Source organism: Ovis aries, chromosome 1 (assembly GCF_016772045.2).
Source record: "Ovis aries strain OAR_USU_Benz2616 breed Rambouillet chromosome 1, ARS-UI_Ramb_v3.0, whole genome shotgun sequence".
NCBI lineage: Eukaryota > Metazoa > Chordata > Mammalia > Artiodactyla > Bovidae > Ovis > Ovis aries.
This window is the reverse complement of record NC_056054.1, coordinates 231,891,519-231,912,524: the sequence shown is the minus strand read 5'-3', so window position 1 is coordinate 231,912,524 and position 21,006 is coordinate 231,891,519. Positions and strand designations below refer to the sequence as shown.

General features: G+C 38.8%; 1 protein-coding gene across 2 annotated transcripts in view; it reads left to right on the top strand.

Moving 5' to 3' along the window:
- The window catches only part of KCNAB1 (potassium voltage-gated channel subfamily A regulatory beta subunit 1), a 451,035-nt gene that overhangs the window by 372,262 nt on the left and 57,767 nt on the right, over positions 1–21,006 (top strand). For both annotated transcript variants that reach the window (XM_004003226.6, XM_004003225.6), the window contains exons 5-8: positions 1,504–1,548; positions 5,121–5,165; positions 7,047–7,090; positions 14,794–14,880. In XM_004003226.6, the coding sequence (XP_004003275.1) occupies positions 1,504–1,548; positions 5,121–5,165; positions 7,047–7,090; positions 14,794–14,880 (221 nt within the window). The remainder of the gene's footprint in view (positions 1–1,503; positions 1,549–5,120; positions 5,166–7,046; positions 7,091–14,793; positions 14,881–21,006) is intronic.

Sequence of the window (21,006 nt, the reverse complement as noted above, 5' to 3'; positions counted from 1 at the left end):
TTTGCTAGCCTGGGTTTCCTCCTTTTCAAGGGCAGGGCTATGTTCAAGGACTATCAGGCAGGTTCAGAGCCCACATCCTTGATGTTTTCCTACTTTATCTCAGCGTTTTCTTCTTTTATTGAATCCCGCTTATTACCAAATGGGGCTAAAGCTGAAAAAGAGGGAGTGATTAACAAGTCTGTTAGAGTTCTGTTTGTATTCCTGTTGTGAAGGATAATCGGTCCTGATTAATTATTGATTGTTGGTCAGTGTGTAATGAGATAGGTTCCCACTGTGAAGTGCAAGGTTGCAGGAGAGACAGGGGGAAGGAACCGTGAGGTAATGTCAGTGTGTGTCTCCTTGGTTTGTGCTCCCCAGCTAACCCATCTCAGGGTTTATTGCCAGGCAATGGCAACCCACTCCAGTACTCTTGCCTGGAAAATCTCATGGACAGAGGAGCCTGGAAGGCTGCAGTCCATGGGGTCGCTAAGAGTCAGACACGACTGAGCGACTTCACTTTCACTTTTCACTTTCATGCATTGGAGAAGGAAATGGCAACCCACTCCAGTGCTCTTGCCTGGAGAATCCCAGGAACGGGGGAGCCTGGTGGGCTGCCGTCTATGGGAGTCACACAGAGTCAGACACGACTGGAGTGACTTAGCAGCTACACTCCAACAAAGACAGGACTTTTCAGCTAAGACAAATCACAATTAGTGATGACTTGCTCTATAGGATGCTAATGGACAATGTGCTGATTACATTGAGGTCTCCATTCACAAAGCCTCTGAGAGCCCACCTGCTTCTCACAATGTTGGTCTGACTGGGAGGAACCTAGAAGAAAGTTTTAGTATCCTTAAGCTTGGGTCCCAGCTGGGGTAGGTGGAGGGGGAGAAGATGGAGAAAGAGTCTTAACTCTCCACGACCAGCATCACTGGCAGGAAGGACAGTCCCCTATGACTTCGTATATCCTGCTTTTCTGACAACTCTTGTCACTCGAACCCAGAACATTCTTTCTGTAGGCCACTGCACCTGCAGCCGTGGCTTTGGGACATCTAAAGCCACACATGGGTTCTTTAACCCTGCAAGATCGCCTGGGAGTCAGTATTTTCTGTCTGAAAAGCATGAGGTCTCACTATCCTCTCTGGTCACAATCGGAGACCATGGCCATCAGAAAGAAACCCTCGACTCCCTTTGAATACCACCAAGCTAGACAGTTACATATAGTATCAGCGGTTCAAAAACACCAAGCTGCCAAATGACTCCACTGCTTCCTAGTATCAGGACCACAGGCGTTCTCCTCTGCCAGAGTGTCAGGATTTGGCAGGTGCTTCTGGAATGCTCCGGGAGCAGGATTCTGCAGGCACAAGCAGAAACAGCAGAAACTGTGCTACCAACCGAGAGTGGCTTCTATTTTGGGGACATGTAGGCACTGACAGTTCAAACAAGGAAGGGATCTGGTGGTTTGGATTGACTCTTGCATTTCCAGGATACTATATCCTGAGACATTATCTGTTTCCCTTCCAGGGCTGAAGTGATTCTGGGGAGCATCATCAAGAAGAAAGGCTGGAGGTAATGTGTTCACCATACTCATTTAATAGCCTTTTAAAAAGACTGTTACTATTTTGTACCAGAGAAGAGAAAATAAAGTTGCATGACAAGTGACCAAAAAGACTGTCAGAAAATTCAATCCTTAGTAAAGAAATAATTTACAGTGCTTTGAAAGTAAATATTAGCGAGCTCACTACTTGTGCTTCAAAAATTAACTCGTCGTTGATCACAATGAATTACCGTGGGTTGAGCAGAGGATGTTCATGAGATAATTGTGTATAAACTAAAGTGGCATTTCGTGGTTTTTGACTGCCCTGTGTGTTGATCTGGTGAAGGAAGCCAGCCACAGAACGCTAATTATCTCCATACATGTATTTATGTGCACTCTTCATCTTATTAACAACTCTGGATGCAAAGAAATGATGACCCAAGAAACCCTTGGGATAAATATCCCAAAACTTTCTTGTCTGAGCACAATTAGCCAGGATCTCTCCAGTGTGCCAGGCACCCTGTTATCTGGACATTCAAGAAAGTGCTTCATCTGCTGTGCTTGAGGGGTTACAGGGCATCCTATCACCTTGTAGAGGCAAAGCCAGTAGTAATGAGGGATGCTATAATGTTGGGGGGAGTGGCAAACCCCCTCCATTTCACTACACATGTCAGCCCCAGTAGCCACTTCTTTCCCAGCATGAGTACAGACTCAGGCAAAGACCAACAAAGACCACTGGTTGAGTTGGAGTTCACTTCTGCTCTTGTATAAGATCTGCTGATGGCCAAATAAATAACAGATAACAGTTCTATAATATAAGTGGAAACGGAAACTCGGAAGTTCCTGGAAATATGAACAAATGAACTTTGGTGACCTACTGTCTCCCTTTCCCTTCCTCTTTCCCCACTCCAGGGACTGTAAGAGGGTGAAGAGAAAATTGTATTCAACCTTAAATACGGAAAAAGATTCACATCCCCACCCAGTCCTCCCCCTTGCCTGAGTTACCATTTCACTCAGAATGTCGACCCATCCATCACTGCTCAAATAGGACTGTTGTAACCATGTGCCACAAACTGGGTGGCTTAAAACAACAGTAATGTATTCTCTCTGTTCTGGGATCCAAAAGCACAAAATTAATAGTTGGGTAGGAGCATTCTCTTTCTGAATCCTTCCTTACCTCTTCCCAGCTTCTAGTGGTTGCTGCATTTCAGCGCTTTGTGAACTATAGCTGCAACTGTTCAATGCTGCCTCTGTCATTATATGATATTCTCCCTTTTTGTGTTTGTGTGTCTTATAAAGACATTAGTCATATTGGATAAAAAGCCCACTTTACTCCAGCATGACCTCATCTTAATTTAACTAATTACATTTGCAGTGGCCCTGTTTCCAAATAAGCTCACATTCTGAGGTACTGGGGGACAGGGCTTTAGCATATCTTGCGTGGGGGACAAAATTCAACCTATAACAGACACTTATTATTGGAGATGGGTCCAATAACATCCAGTGAAACCAACAGCAAGGTGCAGGCCGCCAGAGTACACCTGAGGATACAGGGGAAGCTTTGCTGCAGTAACTCTCTCCCCTCTGCATCCACAGAACACTTGGTCATCACTCATCATACTTTGCAAAACTTTTTACATACATTTTGTAGAAAATAGATTGACATGCATCTTTCACAAAATGCTTTTCAATCTTGGCAAATAAACACTCAGGCTATCCCCAAGATACAGATATTGACATCAGGTCATAACAGTTCACAGCCACCCACCTGAGGCTGTTGAAAAGATAGACCATAACATCACAGCATGAAGGCTACAAAGGCAGGTTTCAACTAGCATCCTTGGCTTTTTGTCCCAAGACCACCACTTGCTATCTGTTTTGTCCAGGGCAAGTTACTTCTCTTTGCTGTGCCTCAATTTACCAACCTGTAAAATGGATGGCATAACTGTTCATGGAGCATTGTGCTGATAAAGTGAGATAAGGTGAACAAAAGAATCTTGAAAGCTGTGCTTTATCAATGTGAAATCCTCATAATATCATTCTTCACCCACTCAGAACAGCTGCTCTAGAGGGCCCCCTGAAGTCCATGATAATTCATCGGGTTGTTGTCTACTCTTGTATTTGAACATAAATATTGGTATGCACACCCATAGAAGCCAAACATTTTACAGAAAGCCTAATTTGGGGAAAATAAGTCTGAGGTGGTCTAAGGGTAGAATGCATGGCTCTTGCAGCACCAGCTGCTCTGAATAATCCAGAAGGCTGCACTTCTTTTTTAGTAAGATTCCATCCAGAGCTTTTTGTTGACGTTCTGAGAACACTTGCTGAAGGAGACCCAACTTCCCCGTGGCAGATTGCTATTATACTAGGTATCACAAGGTTGATGGATTAACTTGAAAGTGCAATCGCCCTTTTGGGGTATGTAATTTCCAGATGTATATCTCTGTAGACCTTCTGTTAGTGGTTTGAATTACTTTTCAGGGAATTGACTTCAGTGGGATGGGGTTACTGACATTTTCTACAAATTTTTCTTGTTGGAGCCAAGTTATCAGAGTTGTCACCATGATTCCCCATTGGTTATCATTAATCATACTAGTCTTTAATGTGTAAGGGCTTCAGGCATTGACTCTACAGCTGACGGAATTAATAAACGCCTTATTTCAAATACTCTCAAAGTTTGGTCTTAACCTTTGAATCTCAAAAGCCTTTTTTTCCCTCAGCCAGTTCAATTAAATTATACACCTGGAGAAATTAAATTGTATTGAGCTCTACCTCCCAATTTTAAATTATATGACTATAGTTCTCAAGACATATTTCACATTCCACAAGCACAATAGTGCAATTTCATTTCCTGCTCTTGGGTGTGGTTTTGAAGAGGTAATGAATTTGCTGACAAGATTTCCACCTTTCATTCCCTTAGGAATAAAGTGGTGGAAGTTTGAGTTAAGGGTTTTAGGGTTGTTTTCCTAAAATAACATTTTCAGTTAATAAGAAGTTGAATGGGAAGCAATTGTATTCATATATATTGATTAAATTTATTCTATTTCCATGTAGTTGGTACTTTCCTGTGAAGGCAATTGGTTGTATGACTCTTTCCAATTGGTTGGAAAGAGTCATAATTCAGACACTAGGGTCCATGGTCTTTGGCAGGGGGTGTATGGAAAGTTCATGATTGATCAACACTATGTCAGGTGCTTGGTGAGTATTTAGTGGCTGTCTATTTGAGTTCCTAAAGCAGTCCATCCTTTAAGTTTTTTTTACTTACTCTTCTCACTTTCCATCCTGACTCTCCATGCCTACCACTCACCTTGGCTTTGCTACCACCCAGTCACCTATGTGTTGTCATGGTCCTTCCTCTCCCAGGTCTTCCAGGTAAAGCTTCCTTCCCTTCAGACCTCTTTCTCTAGGATCTGACTTCAAGTCCTCAGTCATCAGCTTCCCTTTGCCCTTACATTTCAATGACATGAATGAACAAATTTATCCTTTCATCAGTTTCAAAATGTGAGGTACAGTAAGTTACTTCTAGTGCTATAATAATAATATGACTTAATAGTATAACCATCAATTTTTAAAATATTTCTCTCTGTGTTTGTTCAACATATAGGAGGTCCAGCCTGGTCATAACAACCAAACTCTACTGGGGTGGAAAGTAAGTCAAATGTCTTTCTTTCTCTACTTGACCGGAAACAACTAGTAGTTCATGCTTTGATTATTTTAGGCAACCATTTTACATCTAACATACTAAAGTTAATTGGTTTGGAAAGAAAGATTTTTTTTTTCTTACTTGAAGGCAATTGCAATTAGCCTAGGATTCAATTTTTAGCAAAATACCCTCAAAGTAGTTTAGTGCAAAGCATGTGGTCACTTGTTACTAAGTGATTCATGGAGATTTTCAAATACCAACCTCATACTTAGAACCATTTCCAAAATAGAGTTCAAATTTCAGGCAAAGAAAATAAGCACATAGCATCACAGAAGAAAAGCTACTTAAATCTGCCAAAACTCAGACTTCTACAGAAAGCAGTGATAAAAATATCTTTCCTGGCCCCACGTGTAAGTCTCTGATCATTTCTGCAGAGGGCTCTGAAAATGCTGATCAAAAGGACTATCTCATCGAAGAATAACAGGAAGCTGACTGTATCACTTTCTGTCAGGTTAAGTGAAAGAGTGGTCCTCTCCCTGTTGTGGGATACAGAACAAATTTCATAAGTTGAATTGGCTTCTGATGGGCCTACTGGTGTTTGAACTGGTGATTACATTATTCAGCAGGTCTTCGAAGACTGGCCTCTTGGACAAACATGTGAGAAAATAGCAGGCTATTTCATATACTTTTCATGGAAATCTCAGAGATTTTCATGGAGTCTCAACAAAAAAAAGAAGACAAGTATAAACAAACCTTATTTACTTCCCTATAATTCATAAGGGTTAAAGATAAAATTGAAGGGGAATCTTCCAATGAAAACACACACTCATATTTTATTGTTGTTTTTGAGTTTGTTTATGATGAATATGAAGATACAAACATGGATTTTAGATTTTTATTCCTATTATAGTCTATTAAAAAATAAAACCAATGGTACCTATAAGAAATGTAGGTTTATATTTTGTGTACTCTGATTCATGGTGCCATTGCTTGGTGCTTTTGCAGTGGAACTGAAAACCTTGCCTATAATTTAGAAATAAACAGGAAATATGATAATCTGCAAGAACCAGTATGTAGTGGAGTACTACATGCAATATTATCTAATATAAATCACCGAAAGTCAATGATAGGCTACTATGTTTTAAAAAGCGATTGCCAAAGGTATTGATGTTAAAGAAATAATTCTTCAGTACTTTAAAACTCAAGTATCACATTTCTTTCTAATTGTCTAGAGTTTGAAAATGGTCTTGGCAGGCAAAAGTCCTAGTTAAGGTTTTTTTTCTTGTTGCTGCTGCTAAGTCATTTCAGTGGTGTCCAACTCTGTGCAACCCCATAGATGGCAGCCCACCAGGCTCCCCCGTCCCTGGGATTCTCCAGGCAAGAAAAACTAATTTAAGGAAGACTCAGTATATCACATTTTAAAAGAAAATAGCTGTTCATTTTCTTTTGAAAGGCAAAAGGCACTTTCGAAGTTACTTCCCTTTTCAGAAAAGTCAGTGCTATCAGTAGCCTAACAATCTTATAGTAAGCTCACAAACTGATGTCATATTTTTTGGTTTTGTTTGGTTTAGGATTGGTTAAGAACACAGTGGGAAGGTTGAGCCGTTTGTCAAGTGTCAAATTATATATGGACAGGCATACATGGCTGACTTGTTATTTACATGGTATGACAACAGTAATGGCTAATTCATCTCTGGAGGTCTCCAAAGCCTCTTGATGTACTGCCTACCAGTCTTCTCTCCCCAACCTGCCATGGTACAGACTTGCCAAGAAAAAGGAATAGCATTAACAATTCAGTCAAGAATAATTATTCTTTTGTACTTTTGAAACAGCAATTTTTTAAAAAGCACACCCCACTCAAAGTCATTTGCTTCTTTTTCTTCTCAGAGCTGAAACAGAAAGAGGGTTGTCAAGAAAACATATCATTGAAGGTGAGCACTGCTGCTTCCATTTTATTTTCATTTGTGGGTTGCCAGTTCAAGAAAAGTATCAACCAAGTAAGTTCAAAACACACTGGAAGGGGAAAAAGTCTCTCTATGAGAAGAACAACAATCAACCATATGTTTCTTCCTGAGAGGTGAAGTAATAATATTACAGGGGAGAATGAGAACTCAAAAGAAAATGACTGGATGTTCTAGCATTCTTCTTTACAACTATGCTATTAATAAAGCACTTCCATGAGGTTTCTTACAGTGCTTTATTGAGCTATAATTTATATACCTTAAAAGTTTACCCATTTCAAATGTACAATTCATTGGCTCTGAGAATATTTACAGAGTATGCAGTCATCACCATGCTGCTCTTAGGTAGTTAGAATAGGAAACAGGAGTCCAGAATGGCGGTGGCTAAAAGACAAGGAAGGGAAAAGCCCATGAAAATAGAACAAAGGAAGGTCGAGGGCCAGAGTGAGGACCTCAGGTGGGACAAACAGCACTCCTGGCTAGCCCAGTTTACATAGGGCAGGCCCAGGGGGAGGAAAAACATACAGGAAGAGGAGGGAAAGGGCCGGGGTCTCTCTCTCCCACGCTCCTGCACATTCTCTCTCTTTCTCTCTCTTCGCATCTTTTGGGTTGGCATGCCCCCGCACCTCGAGGATATATTTTCCTTTAGTTTCTAAATAAAACTGAGGGAGCTATAACACTATCCGAGAACTGTGATGCACCAAGGGCTTTAATGTCCGTTGCTTCAAATTTTTGTTGAGAGGAGACAGAACCGAGGAGATTATACTCCCCTGACACTTTCATTTTAAAACACCTTCATATCCCCCCCAAAGAAACCTGATACCTACTTACAGTCACTTCTTATCCCCTCCTTACGCTCTCCCACAGGCCAGGCAGCCACCAAACTACTCTTGTCTCCATGGATTTACCAGTTCTGGACATTTCATATAAATGAGGTTATATAATATGTAATATTTTGTGACTGGCCTCTTTCACTTAGCATAAAGTTCATCAAGTTGTGGTATGTATCAATATAAATGAAAAATATGTTTAAAGGGGCTGCCATATGTTTCTAATATCTTTACACTAGTTCATGAACTATTTCATAAAAATTCAAGATTTGTATACCTTTATATGCATAATCATTGAGACAAATGATTTTTCTCCTTTTTTAAAACTAATCTCACTTATGAAATACTAAAATCACCCCCAAAAATAAGATGTACTCTAATCCCACTACTTTAAAAATAAAAAAATAAATTCCTCCCTTTGCTCACCTCATCACATTCCATAGTTTCACAATCCTTCCTTACTTTTCCCTGTAGTTATACTGACTTCTCTATCTACCTGTAAACATTTACTTATAAGCACAAAAATATATGTATTGATCACTAACTGGTTTTAGTATATTTGTAGGCATCTGGGTTTTGAAATCAGATCAACATTGGTTCGAGTTCCAACTCTGTCATTTATGAGCTGGGGTACTTTGTACAAGTTACTTAATCTCACTTAGGCTCATCTCCTGGACTATAAGATGGTCTATGAATATCCTGCTTCACAAGGTTACTATTTAGGGATTGAACTTAGATTATTCACATAGAGCACAGTGTCGGTCATATAATAAGCACTTAGTAAATGTTATTTTTGTCATCATCATCACCATCATCATTCTTAATAATGCACCTACTAGTGTTCCTTCTATGGATAAGGACACTAAGTAAGTAACATTCTGAAACTGCCACGATGAATGACCACTTTCTAGCTCTTGAGAAAGCTTCCAAATTCCTCCCCCAAACAAAATCCCTTCTCAGGTCACATGTCCAGTTTGACATTGTACAGTCAAACCCAGCCTTCCTCCCCAACCTGTTACCATTCCTGCTCTAGTATTTGCCCCAGTGATGTATGTCATCTACCACAAAGATTGTCAACAAGAAAAATCCAGGTCTTCAGCTTGTGTACCAAGCTGAACAGATATGGTGGCAGTGTGCTGCCTAGAAAGTTCTTGTTTTTCTTTTCTTTCTGATCTAATTGATTCCAAAAGAGATTCAGAAAGTGGTTTACAATAGCAATCAACAAAGAAATAGAAAATCAATGAGACAAAGAATAGAGAAGTTGTGCTTCTGTCTTTTCACTCAATCTCCATTGCTTTAATATGTACCAGTGTGTATGAATAATTTCAGAACTCTTTCTCTCCTTTTTAAGTCATGTTTCTTCAAGCCTCATACAATTTAATAGAAATACCTTAAAGTTTCTCCCCCTTTAAATAAATTGGGAATTCTCTTAAGGAACTAATCTCTCAGGATGGATAAACCAGTTCAACTGAAATTCAAGCTGACCCAGATTCAAAATAATAAAAAATTTCAAATTTTCAGGTTGAAGAAGAATTGGGATTAATTATTATAATGTTCTTAGTGTTGGTTTTATTTTGCAGTTTACAGTGTCAGCCAAAGACGAAAATACTCTTGAGCGCAGGAGAGTCAGCTCAAAGGATATTTCTAGGCAGACTGAAATTAGGGAATTGAGTGAATTTTACAGGAAAAAAAAAGAAGGGACGTGAGATTTCTAGACCCAAAATAAATTTTGAAGAGGTTTACAAATCGTTATCCTTGGGGTTCACTGGGACTTGTCCTGCGATGAAGGTGACCTTATTCAAGACTGGAGTTTCATATGCACATTAAATTTGAGAAGTACTTTTGAAGAATGAGACAGAAGTCCAGTTCTTGTAGAGCTCAGGCCACCTGTGTGCTGGATGACTTTGGCTACCTAAATTATTTTTTAGAGTATAAAATTAGCTTAATTTGGGTATAATGCAATTTTGAAAAAAATCTACGAAAGATCTTTTCAACAAGCCCTAAGTCCTTGATTTAGATCCAGTTAGAAACAACATTCTCCTTAGATTCACAAGGAAGGGATGAATATATTCTATACTTCTATATTCATTTGGAATATTCTATACTATATTCATTTGGAATCACAAGATCAGATCCACTCAGGATCTGAAAGTCTATTTATTAATTTACTCATTCCACAAACATTCATTAAACTCAAATTTGTGCCAGTGTTAAAATTTAGCAGATCAAAGCTCTTTAGTATCTAACATAAAAGAATGGAAATAGTTTGGTAAGTCAAACTGTAATCATAAGTAAAGTGTTTATTTGCTTTTATAAGCAAAAGCTGTGTCTGTCTGTATTTGCCTTTCAGGTAAGCAACAGTTTCGTTATGTGATTCAAAACACAAACCCATTGTCACTGTTTTAGGAGTAAGAGGGGAAAAATATATTTAAAAGCTCCACTTAAGACTTTTTAATGAAGGGCAAATGTCAAGCCCTACAATCTGAACTTTTTAAAAAAGAGATAATTGATAATTTTCAATTAAAGAATAAACTTCTTAACAAATGGATTCACTACAGGTTTCCTTTCTGATGTACCATGTTCATGGTAAGTTGAAATCATCCACCCCAAATAATCATGTGTCATAATGGGAGGTGTAGCCACTTATTCTAGTACAGGACAGTCTTCTTTAAGAAGCATATCTCAAATCATGACTGAAGGTCTGATGAGAAGCTGGAAAATTAAATGGAGAAGCAGTGTACATTATTTAAGGCAACATCTTTTTCCAAGCCTGACAGGAAAACAAAAACACCATAGGTGTAGAAGATGATGACACAGCATATTTGAATAGAAGCCTTGCAGAAATTCCAAACTACTCACGGCCTTATTTCTACAGAGTTAAACTTGCCACAGTGAACACATGACCCACTGCTAACCCTGCCAACCTGCTTAATGTCTGAAATGAGCATATTTCTATAGACGCCTGTGAAATAGGTTTAATTGAATTGTTTCACCTTATGAACAATGCAGTTCCTGTTAAACTTCAGAACCTAAAAGGGAGATTAACTTCGATTTCTTTTTACTATAATCACTTGAAAGCTATTTTCTTTACATAACATAATTTATCCTCCTGTGGACTTTTGAGGAATTTCCAGTTAACTTCTAAACATTTCCCCGAGAGCAGGAAACGTTTTTCTTGCTCCTGTTTTCACTGCCACAGATACTGTGTTATTGCCAAGGGACAGACTAATGTCAAAAGTGCCTTCTTGGACTTCCCTGCTCGTCTAGTGGCTAAGGATCCACCTGCCAATTTGGGGCACATGGGTTTGATCCCTGGTCTGGGAAGATTCCACATGCCTTGGGGCAACTAAGCCCATGCACCACAACTACTCAGCCCATGCGCTGAAGCCCGTACTCGGCAACAAGCAAAACCGCTGCAGAGAAGCCTGTGCACTGCAACTAGACAGTAGCACCTGCTTGCCACAACCAGGGAAAGGCTGAAGCAATGAAGACCCAGAATGGCCAAAAATAAATAAACAAGCAAGTACATTCAGTGCATGAGCACACTTATGTCCTTAGGTTATGATTAGCTTTTTAGATGCCCCTCTGGAGCCAAGGTTAATGCATTTTCACACACCTACTTAAAACAATACTTGGCCCCAAGTCAAAGCTCAACAAATTTTTGCTCAGTGGAAATAGAACATGACTATTTGTTTATTGGAGATAAATTCTAAATGGCTCTCAAGAAGACACTTGTTAGCAAGCCTTTATGTTGCTACAATTTAGCTACAAGATTAAAGCATCCAAATAGAAAAAGGCAGGACTACCTGATTCCTTTTGCAGTCACATGAAGGATAGAAATAGAAAGATCGTCTAGCTCCATTTTGTGTTTGGAAAGATGAGAATACTAAAGCCCAAAGGGGCTAAAAGACTTTGGCAGGGTCATTCAGACGCAGCCAGTCCCAAGCTCTGTGTCTCACCTGCACGTGTACCTCTCCTCTGAACGCCAGACTGGCCCCTCCACCTGCCAAGAGCACCATGGGGTTGACTGATGTGCTGCTCAGACCCAACGTGGCTCCCACCACTGATGTTTCTCCTGTGACTTCATTTACTAACAGTCACATCATACTCGGGCCAAAAATCTAAGAGTCCTCCTTGATACCTCCAGCTCCACACTCTGTCTTCAGCACACCTAGAGTCCTCTTATTTCTACCTATACAACTTTCCTGAACATGAACACTTCTCACCAACTTGGTCCACGAGTGGTCTGCTGCAGTGACCTCCTGGTCTCCTTCCCTGCTTTCTCTCTGGCCCCTCACAGGTCACTCTCAGCAGCCAGGTATCAGTTCAGAACACAAATCTGATAACATCATTTTCCTGGCTTAACTCTCATTTCCTTACCCTCTCACCAACATTCTGCTTTCTCATGTGGAGTAAAATCCAAAGATTTCCAAAGTGAGGGGATGGTGCCTCTCAGGAACACAACCTCTTTTTATTTCAGTTCAAGGTCAGAGTAGGGACTCAGTGGATCACTGACAGGATGCAACCCATCATTTCTTATATTCTTATATGAATACTCTTGACTCTTGGCCTAAATATTAAAAAATAAGAAAAAAAGGCTTTCCAGAGAAAGAACTGAGAAATGAGGAATGACTGAATACAGAGAATATTATCATTATATCAAGTTCCGTGTCATTATTTATGGATACACACTATTACCTTGAACATTGGACCTATACCAACAAATGCTCTCAATATGTACTGTTTGCTCCGTATCCAGGCATCTTTAAATACCCAAAGCCTGCCACAGTTTCAGAGTCAATCTGAGACTCAGTACATGTTTAGGACACTGAAGAAAAAAACTTACATCATCACTGATCACACCTCATTTCAACAGGGTCAAGTCAGTCATAGCTTTTTCTCCTAGTTACTCTTAGCCCTGGCCAAGCTGTTAAGAAGAGACACAGAGGTAGAAGACCATCATCAGAAAGGAGAACTTGGTTTCCAGTGCCAGGCATGGGCCAGAACTGTCACGAATGACTTCCTTTTCAAACAAGGAGGTCCAGTGAAAATTGGCATTTAGTCTTTGGCACCACTTATCCTGAACCTTTCCAGATGTGAGCACCACTGTTATGATTACCTCGCTTCTACAGACTGTTACACCTACCAAGTGCTTGCCAACCGATTTTATTTGCTCTCTGGAGCGGTGATTCTAAAAGTTACAAGTATTGTTATCTTCACTACAGATTAGAGAACCAAGTCACACAAAACAAGTCAAATAACTTTGTGGGATAGCAAGTGGGATCATGCGCTAGAGTACAGATTTCCAACCTTTCAGACCTTGGGATACCCTGTTATTTGGGCTTCCCAGGTGGCACTAGTGGTAAGAACCTGCCTGCCAATGCAGGAAACATAAGAGACCTGGGTTCGATCCCTGGGTTGGAAGATCCCCTGGAGGAGGGCATGGCAACCCATTCCAGTATTTTTGCCTGGAGAATCTCATGGACAGAGAAGCATGGTGGGTTGTTTGCTTGGTTATCTTTTCCTCTCGTTACTTCCTCCATACATACAACTGCTTCCAGAGGGGGTTCATATCATAATGCTTTTTAAAGTAAATTTAATTTCAAGATGCCTATTGAGATAGCTGGTAATATCCCAAGCATGAAGGTCACCACAGTTTTTAAGGATAGGCATTAGACCTTACCTTACAATACCTGTCTGTCCTAATCTCTTCACCAGAGCTTCTCTTAACAAGCTACCATCACAGACAATCAATCCTTTCTCAATGAATGAAAAAATATTTCCGGAACTGGATTCAAGCACTCCATTTTCCTGTCAGAAAAGTAATTGTGTCTGGCCAATAAACCAGTTTGAAAAATCAAATTTAAATGAGCCAGATTTAAATTTATAAGAGCCTCATTTAACATGCAATTAACTTTATGCCTATAATAAAAAGAAAAACCTCCAGTCTTCCTGCAGAATTAAATAGGCTGATAAGGAAGTGCTGTGCCTCTTAGAAATGAGATAAAGTAATTCTTGAACACTGTCATCCTTTTGGTTGCATAATATTGTATACAATACATCCTATTTCAGGGAAGTATTAATTTTACTGAAATTTTTTTTCTGAGTAATCATAGTAATGTGACTCAGTGGTTAGAGTTGAGACGTAAATTATCGGTTTGACTTGTTTTAAAACTCTCTCCTTTATATTACCCCTTAAATCTTTAGAGCTTCTAGTGGTTTTGTTTCTTCTCAAAATAAGGGGGAATAATAGAAATGGTAGGACTCAGCTATATTTAAGGTTCTCCAAACTTTGTTTCAGTTAGTAAAATGTTGAGTGAAACCTTCATTTGCCAACCCTTTTATTCCTGTTAAAACCCATGTGTACATTAAGATGAGATTGTCAATCACTTATTTGTTTAGACAATTTTTATGTTTTGGATGTGCAATAAATATATCTCCATCACAGTATAAGCCTATTAAGCAATTCAAAATGTGATATTAACTTGTATTTTTCAAAAAGAAAGAAGTTAAACTTTTAGGCTGCTCTTTGTTCTAAACTTTGCTTCTAGGCTCAGCCACACAGGAGCCACTGTGAAAGGTCATTACCAAGTGTGGGTTTCCAGTAAGCACTAGTACTGCTGAGAAAGTTCTAAGGCTTTTCTTTGCTGGGGACAGTGTCAATCCTTGATATATTTTTAAAGAGTTCTAGGGGCCAATGAACACATCACTGTATTCAATGTCTTTTTGAAACTAATCCAATGCTTTTTTTTAAAGTAAATTCTTGAAGGAAAGCAAACTTCAGCAATTTCTAATAGTGCCTATGTTTAGACTTTCTGAGATTTTTCCTGCTTCTGTTCCCAGGACTGAAGGGCTCTCTCCAGAGGCTGCAGCTCGAGTATGTGGATGTAGTTTTTGCAAATCGACCGGACAGTAACACCCCCATGGAAGGTGAGTGAAGAAATTTAATAAAAGACCCTGGCAGCAGCAACAGAGTTATCGATTCTAGCTTGATGACTTATTCCACTCACAGTAGGAAATGAAATATATTCAAACTTATTTGATTGAATGTGAAAAATAAAAACCTTTCCAGTCGATCTTTCAGTTTCATATTTACCCGCAAAGTTAGTGCTCTGCACGCTGCATCTTAATTAATTTTTAAGCATCTGCAGGCACTGGGAGTGTGTGTGTGTGTTAGTAGCTGAGTTATGTCTGACTGTTTGTGACCCCACGGACTGTAGCTCACCAGGCTCTTCTCTCCATGAAATTCTCTAGGCAAGAATACTGGAGTGGGTTGCCGTTCCCTTATCCAGGGGATCTTTCCAACCCAGGGATAGAACCCAGGTCTCCTGCCTTGCGGGCAGACTCTTTACCATCTGAGCCACCAGGAAAGCCCTCCCTGGGAGTGTGGCTCCTGCCATTATGGTGCTCATTTTCTCCAGGTTTGCTTCACTTCTGTGATTCCATCAACTAAAACAATAAACATAATTGGAAGGGGAGTTTATAACCCAGCCATCATTATTTTGGAGTTCTCTGAGGGTCTTCTTATTTTGTAATGACTCTAGGTCTGATTAGTTTCCAATCTGTGATGATAAGTGCTAAGTGCTACTGTGAGCAGAGTCTTTATAGGAGTGACTATTTCAAAATGAAACTCTTCGTTGCAGTCTGGTTTTTGAGTCTCAAGGAGCTGCAGTATTTTATCCCCTTTCTGCTACAACTGTTTGAAGACAATTTAAGCATCTCCCCATGAAAGCTTTCAGAATGTTCCTAAAACCAGGTTTTCTTCAATTTGTGTTTATTTATGGAACCAATTGAGAAAGAAGATAGTTTGGAAGGAAAAATTTTAAAGAAGGTTCTAGTTAATTGAGATTTATGCTCACATGAATTTTCACATACCTAAGGTAAATGAGAATGAAGATATTTGGGGAAAAGAAAGGAAAAAATAATACTTTGATTATTCAAGGCTTATTGTATTACATGGATTTATACATATTTAATGAATTAGAACATAACATAAAATTATACTAAAGGTAAATTTAATTTTGATGATTCAAAAAGTAGTTCTGGGTCTTGTAATAAGTCAGGTTCTGTAAAGGTTTGTTCTTGCTAGAGGGTATAGAAGTTATGGAAGCTGTAAATGATTGAAGTATATATGTTTCTGTAGGTTGAATTTCTGAAAAAAAAAGTTATGGAAACTTTTTTTCCTTATCATTTATCTCTTTCTCAACCACAGTTAAATGGTTAAAATATATATTTCTTTATCTTATTTTTTGCTAGAGTTTTCTGCTTTTTTGATTTGAGTAAATTAAAAGTTTATTATAAAGCAAGATCACTGTTGAAAATTCAAGAAATTATCTACGGAAATGACATAAAATGCATATTTTTGTCAAAGCAAAGAATAGGTGTTTGATAAAGTGAATCATAAACATTTTATTTATGTAAGAAGTATATATTGCCAGGATGGTATGATGTCACAGTATTCTTAATGCCACGTTAAAACAATACTGACACTGTCGTGCGAGCACAATTGTCAAGTGAGATGCCATTTAGTGGCAGCTCTTACAGACTGAAATTACTTCCCATTTTAAGTGCCTAGTGAACTATTTTCTTCTTAGGAAAAATGTCCTTTGCAATTATGCTATGTACAGGGTAGAGGAACATCTGGGATTTTTTTTGCATTTTTGGGGGGTGGAGGGGGCTCATTCTGCCCATTCTACCATTATCTTTAATCTGAGGGATATACAGTACAAGTCTCTGAAACAGAAAACATTATAATCTGCATTATATACCTACAGAAGGAGGATATTCTCAATTAGGAGACAAACTATGTGATACTAATAAGATAATGGTGTCTCTTGTATAAACACAGATTTTGTGTTGACATTATTAGAAAGGAGCTTCAAAACATTAAAAAAAAAATACCCAGATTGCAGCCTGATAGAATGTATAACTGCAGCATTATCCAGCCTCTGCTGGAATCAGGAAATATTTATATTTTCTCTGAGTTTCTCACAGAAAATTCCACAAAGCATAATAGGAAGCTGTTTTATCATGAGTTATTGTCCAAGTTTGGAAGTCTAACAAAGGGTGTCCAATAGAGATTTGCACTTGTTGATAGGGTCAAGGAACATGGCATTTCATAGCTCTGTGGCAACCAGCCACTTTATGCTGGAATATAGCCTCCTCTCCCCACCCCCACCAAAGGGAGATCCACTCCTGGCTGGTGCATCAGACCCAGGGCTTATTCCTCTGGGAGGACCTAGCAGAGACACACTGTAGGCAAGTCTCCATGTGGGACTCATTCCAGATTGAAATAGCTTCCCTGTGATGTCTCCCTAGCTTTGTAGAAAGTGTGTATCCTTAAACAGTATACTTATTTGTTCCAAGACGAGCCAGATGGAAGGGCTAGTTTGATATTAGCCTCTAGAAACTCATTCTCCACATTTAGCCTTTCCTACTTAACTGTAACAAAGGAAAGGACTGATCTGGGCAACTGAGAGAAGAAACAGAATAAAAAGAAGAAAATAAGGAGTAGAATAGACAAGGATTGCCAGGTGATCTTGGGTGCATTTTTTCCTCTAAAATGGAAAAAAAAAAATGTCTAAGCTATGTCTGAACTCCATGTTGTTATTAAGTTTCATTTTTGCAATGATTTTGTAACTCATATGTATATGTGTATTAGTGAAAATTGTATGTGTACAATAGGGTCTACCTTAGGAAGCCTATTAGGGTTTTTTAAAACAATACAGAAAAGTAAATGTTACATATAATCAAAATTACCCTTGAAAACCCTATAGTAGCTATAGTAGTTATTTGTTAGTCAGTGTTACTCGATAGCCTTTAGTTATTCAATTTCATCTCCAAATACAGTGACAAAATCATCACTAGATACTTTCCCAGACATGGTTGTTGTTTTTTTTCCTTTTGGCAATGGCTTTAATATTATTCACATACTTTTCTTATTTTAGCAACTCACATTGGCAATTTTAGGCTCAGTTGCATCCATTTCTGTCTAATATAAGTGATGGAACAGTGGTTTCCAAGTGCATATTGCTGAATTTTTGTATATTAAATCTATATATGTTGGCACTATTCTCTATATGTGTGCTTCACAGTAAACCCTTAGCATTTATAGATAATCTTTATTGGTTTCAACCATTCCTTGTCAATTCCATAGACCCATAACACACCCTAACTTATAATTTTGCCAAGGAACCTATATTAAATTCTGGGGAACCAACAAAAGAACACAGACCAGCTTTCTAAGACTTATTTTAAACAACTTTGATTTAAATTTATTAACATGCCAACCCCATTCACCTGGTTTGCAACTATGAAAGGATATTAAGTGGGAACATTTCTAGAATAAACTTATGTGAGTTTCATCTAGGTTCTGAATACCAGATGGAAGCAACTGAGCCAGAGAAAAATCAGCAGTAGCATTCTCATAATATTTTAGCATCATGGATCAAATTAGATTTTGCCTTCCTTTCTTCCTTAGAAATCCAGTAGACAAAAATGAGTCTTCTCAAAAGAATGGCCATAAACTCCAAAAGTGCAATCAGTGGAGAAAGGGGGTGAGACTGCCTTTGTAATGTGCAATCCTGTGGAATGCAATTAGACATTTTACAGCTACAGGAAGATGTTTTTGACAACAGAGGGGAACTTGTATACTTTTCCCTCTGTCCTTCTTGTTTATTTTTTTCTGGTTCACCTAGTAGTAAGTCTTTTTTTTTTTTTTCTTTTCAGAGCATCTGCCATGCCATCTGTCTCTTATAATATCTGGTGTTGATGGCATCATGTTTTCCAATACCAGAAAAAAATCACCCCCATGTCCCATTTTTTCTTTTTTATGCTGCTGTGTTCTTCCCAGTAGTCACTGACAGGTCCTTGAGTGTCATGATACTCATATTTTTAAGTCTCTCACTCCCATAAATCCCCCAAGTATACTTCACAATCTTCTCTTAAGCTCATTAGGCAAGAGAAAGTTGATTCCATCATGAATCATGTTGGACATGGATAGACACAGAGCACTTGTGTGCCTGAGGGCCTGCACGAGAAGTTTTTTGGTGTGGTTTTCAGTCATTCCCGAGGGCCAGACTACTCATACATATTCTTCTTACTGCTCTAGGGATGAGGGGACTGGGCATGATTATGGTCATGAAAGGAACTTCTAAACCATGTACCACTTGTGAATAATAGAAAAAAGGGACCCATTTTAGTTTACATAGCTTTTTGAAAGAAGAAAAGCCACTAAATTCATTGATCTGGGAATATTATGATGCTTTAAATGAAATTACATTTTAATTAAACTTTTATTTAAAAAAAATGCTTGGAATTGAGCCCTCTAACTTTTATTTATTTAGAATTTTTTGCCAAAACTGGTTAATCTTACAAACTCCCTAAGTCATTAGATGTTATTCCCAACCTAATTACAGTTCAAATTATTTATTTATTTTCCTGCTAGTAGGTCAACACAGACATAAAACAACCCAGATGTCTTATTTCAAAAAAGAGGGACAAGATCAAAGTTAGCATTGCTTAATTCCCATAACATCATCATGTCAAACAACCTATTCCATAAAAATTTGCTTCTTTCAATACCATCTTTTTTTACTGTCCCCATGTGCCAGCAGGAATCTGTTGATATTCAGGAAACTAGGACATCCTTCCAATGACGTCGCAGGAAATACCAGAGTGGCAAACGTTTCAGCATCCCAAATTTTCTGTACTTTTTCAGTTCCAGAACATTGGATCTGGATTTTTAGCATCTAAAGGAAAGTTTTCAGAACAAAAATTTAATGACTCCCCTCACCAAGGCTAGAAATGGGGCTTCTCAAGTTGCACAGTGGTAAAGATTTCACCTGCCAATGAAAGAGACGCAATAGACGCAGGTTTGATCCCTGGGTTGGGAAGATCCTCTGAGGTAGGAAATGGCAAGCCACTCTAGGGTTCTTGCCTGGAAAATTACATAGACAGAGGAGGCTGTTGGGCTACAGTCTATGGGGTCTCGAAGAGTCAGCACGACTGAGCAACTGAGCAAACACATACAGACCTATAAGTATTATCTAACCACCGTGGATCATACCGTCTGCCTTTATGTTTTACTGTCTTCCCTGAAAAACACCCTATATGTGTCCCCCAAAAAGCATAATAGCAGGAAGAAATCTGCAAATATTCTGTAAGAGTGCTGTTCCATAGACATATTTTGAAAGCCATATATGTACTTTCAATTTTCTATTACTTATATTTTAAAGGTAAAAAGAAACATGAGATTAACTATAAAATATATTTTAATTTAAGCCAATATATTAAAAAATTCCAACATATAATCAATATAAAATTTTGAGGGGATATTTTGCCTTTATTTCATAATAAGTCTTTGAAATCTGTTATGTACTTCATATTCATTTTGTTGTTCAATCACTAAGTCATGCCTGACTCTTCACAACCTCATGGACTGCAGCATGCCAGGCTTCTCTATCCTCCACTGTCTCTCAGAGTTTGCTCAAACTTGTGTCCATTGAGTCAGTGATGCCATCCAACCATCTTATCCTCTGTTACCCCCTTCTCCTCCTTCCCTCAGTCTTTCTCAGCATCAGGGTCTTTCCCAATGAGTCGGCTCCTCACATCAGGTGGTCAGAGTATTAGAGCTTCAGCATCAGTCCTTCCAGTGAATGTTTAGGGTTGATTTCCTTTAGGATTGACTGGTTTGATTTCCTTGCGGTCCAAGGGACTCTCGAGAATCTTTTCCAACACCACAGTTCAAAAGCATCAGTTCTTCAGTTCTGAGCCTTCTTTATGGTCCAACTCTGACATCCATATATGACTATTGAAAAAACCATAGCTTTGACTAGACAGACCTTTGTCGGCAAAGAAATGTCTCTGCTTTTGAATACGCCATCTAGGTTGGTCATAGCTTTTCTTTCAAGGAGCAAACATCTTTTAATTTCATGGCTGCAGTCACCATCTGCACTGATTTTGGAGCCCAAGAAAATAAAGTCTGTCACTGTTTCCATTTTTCCCCCATCTGTTTGCCATGAAGTGATGGGACCAGATGCCATGATCTTCGTTTTT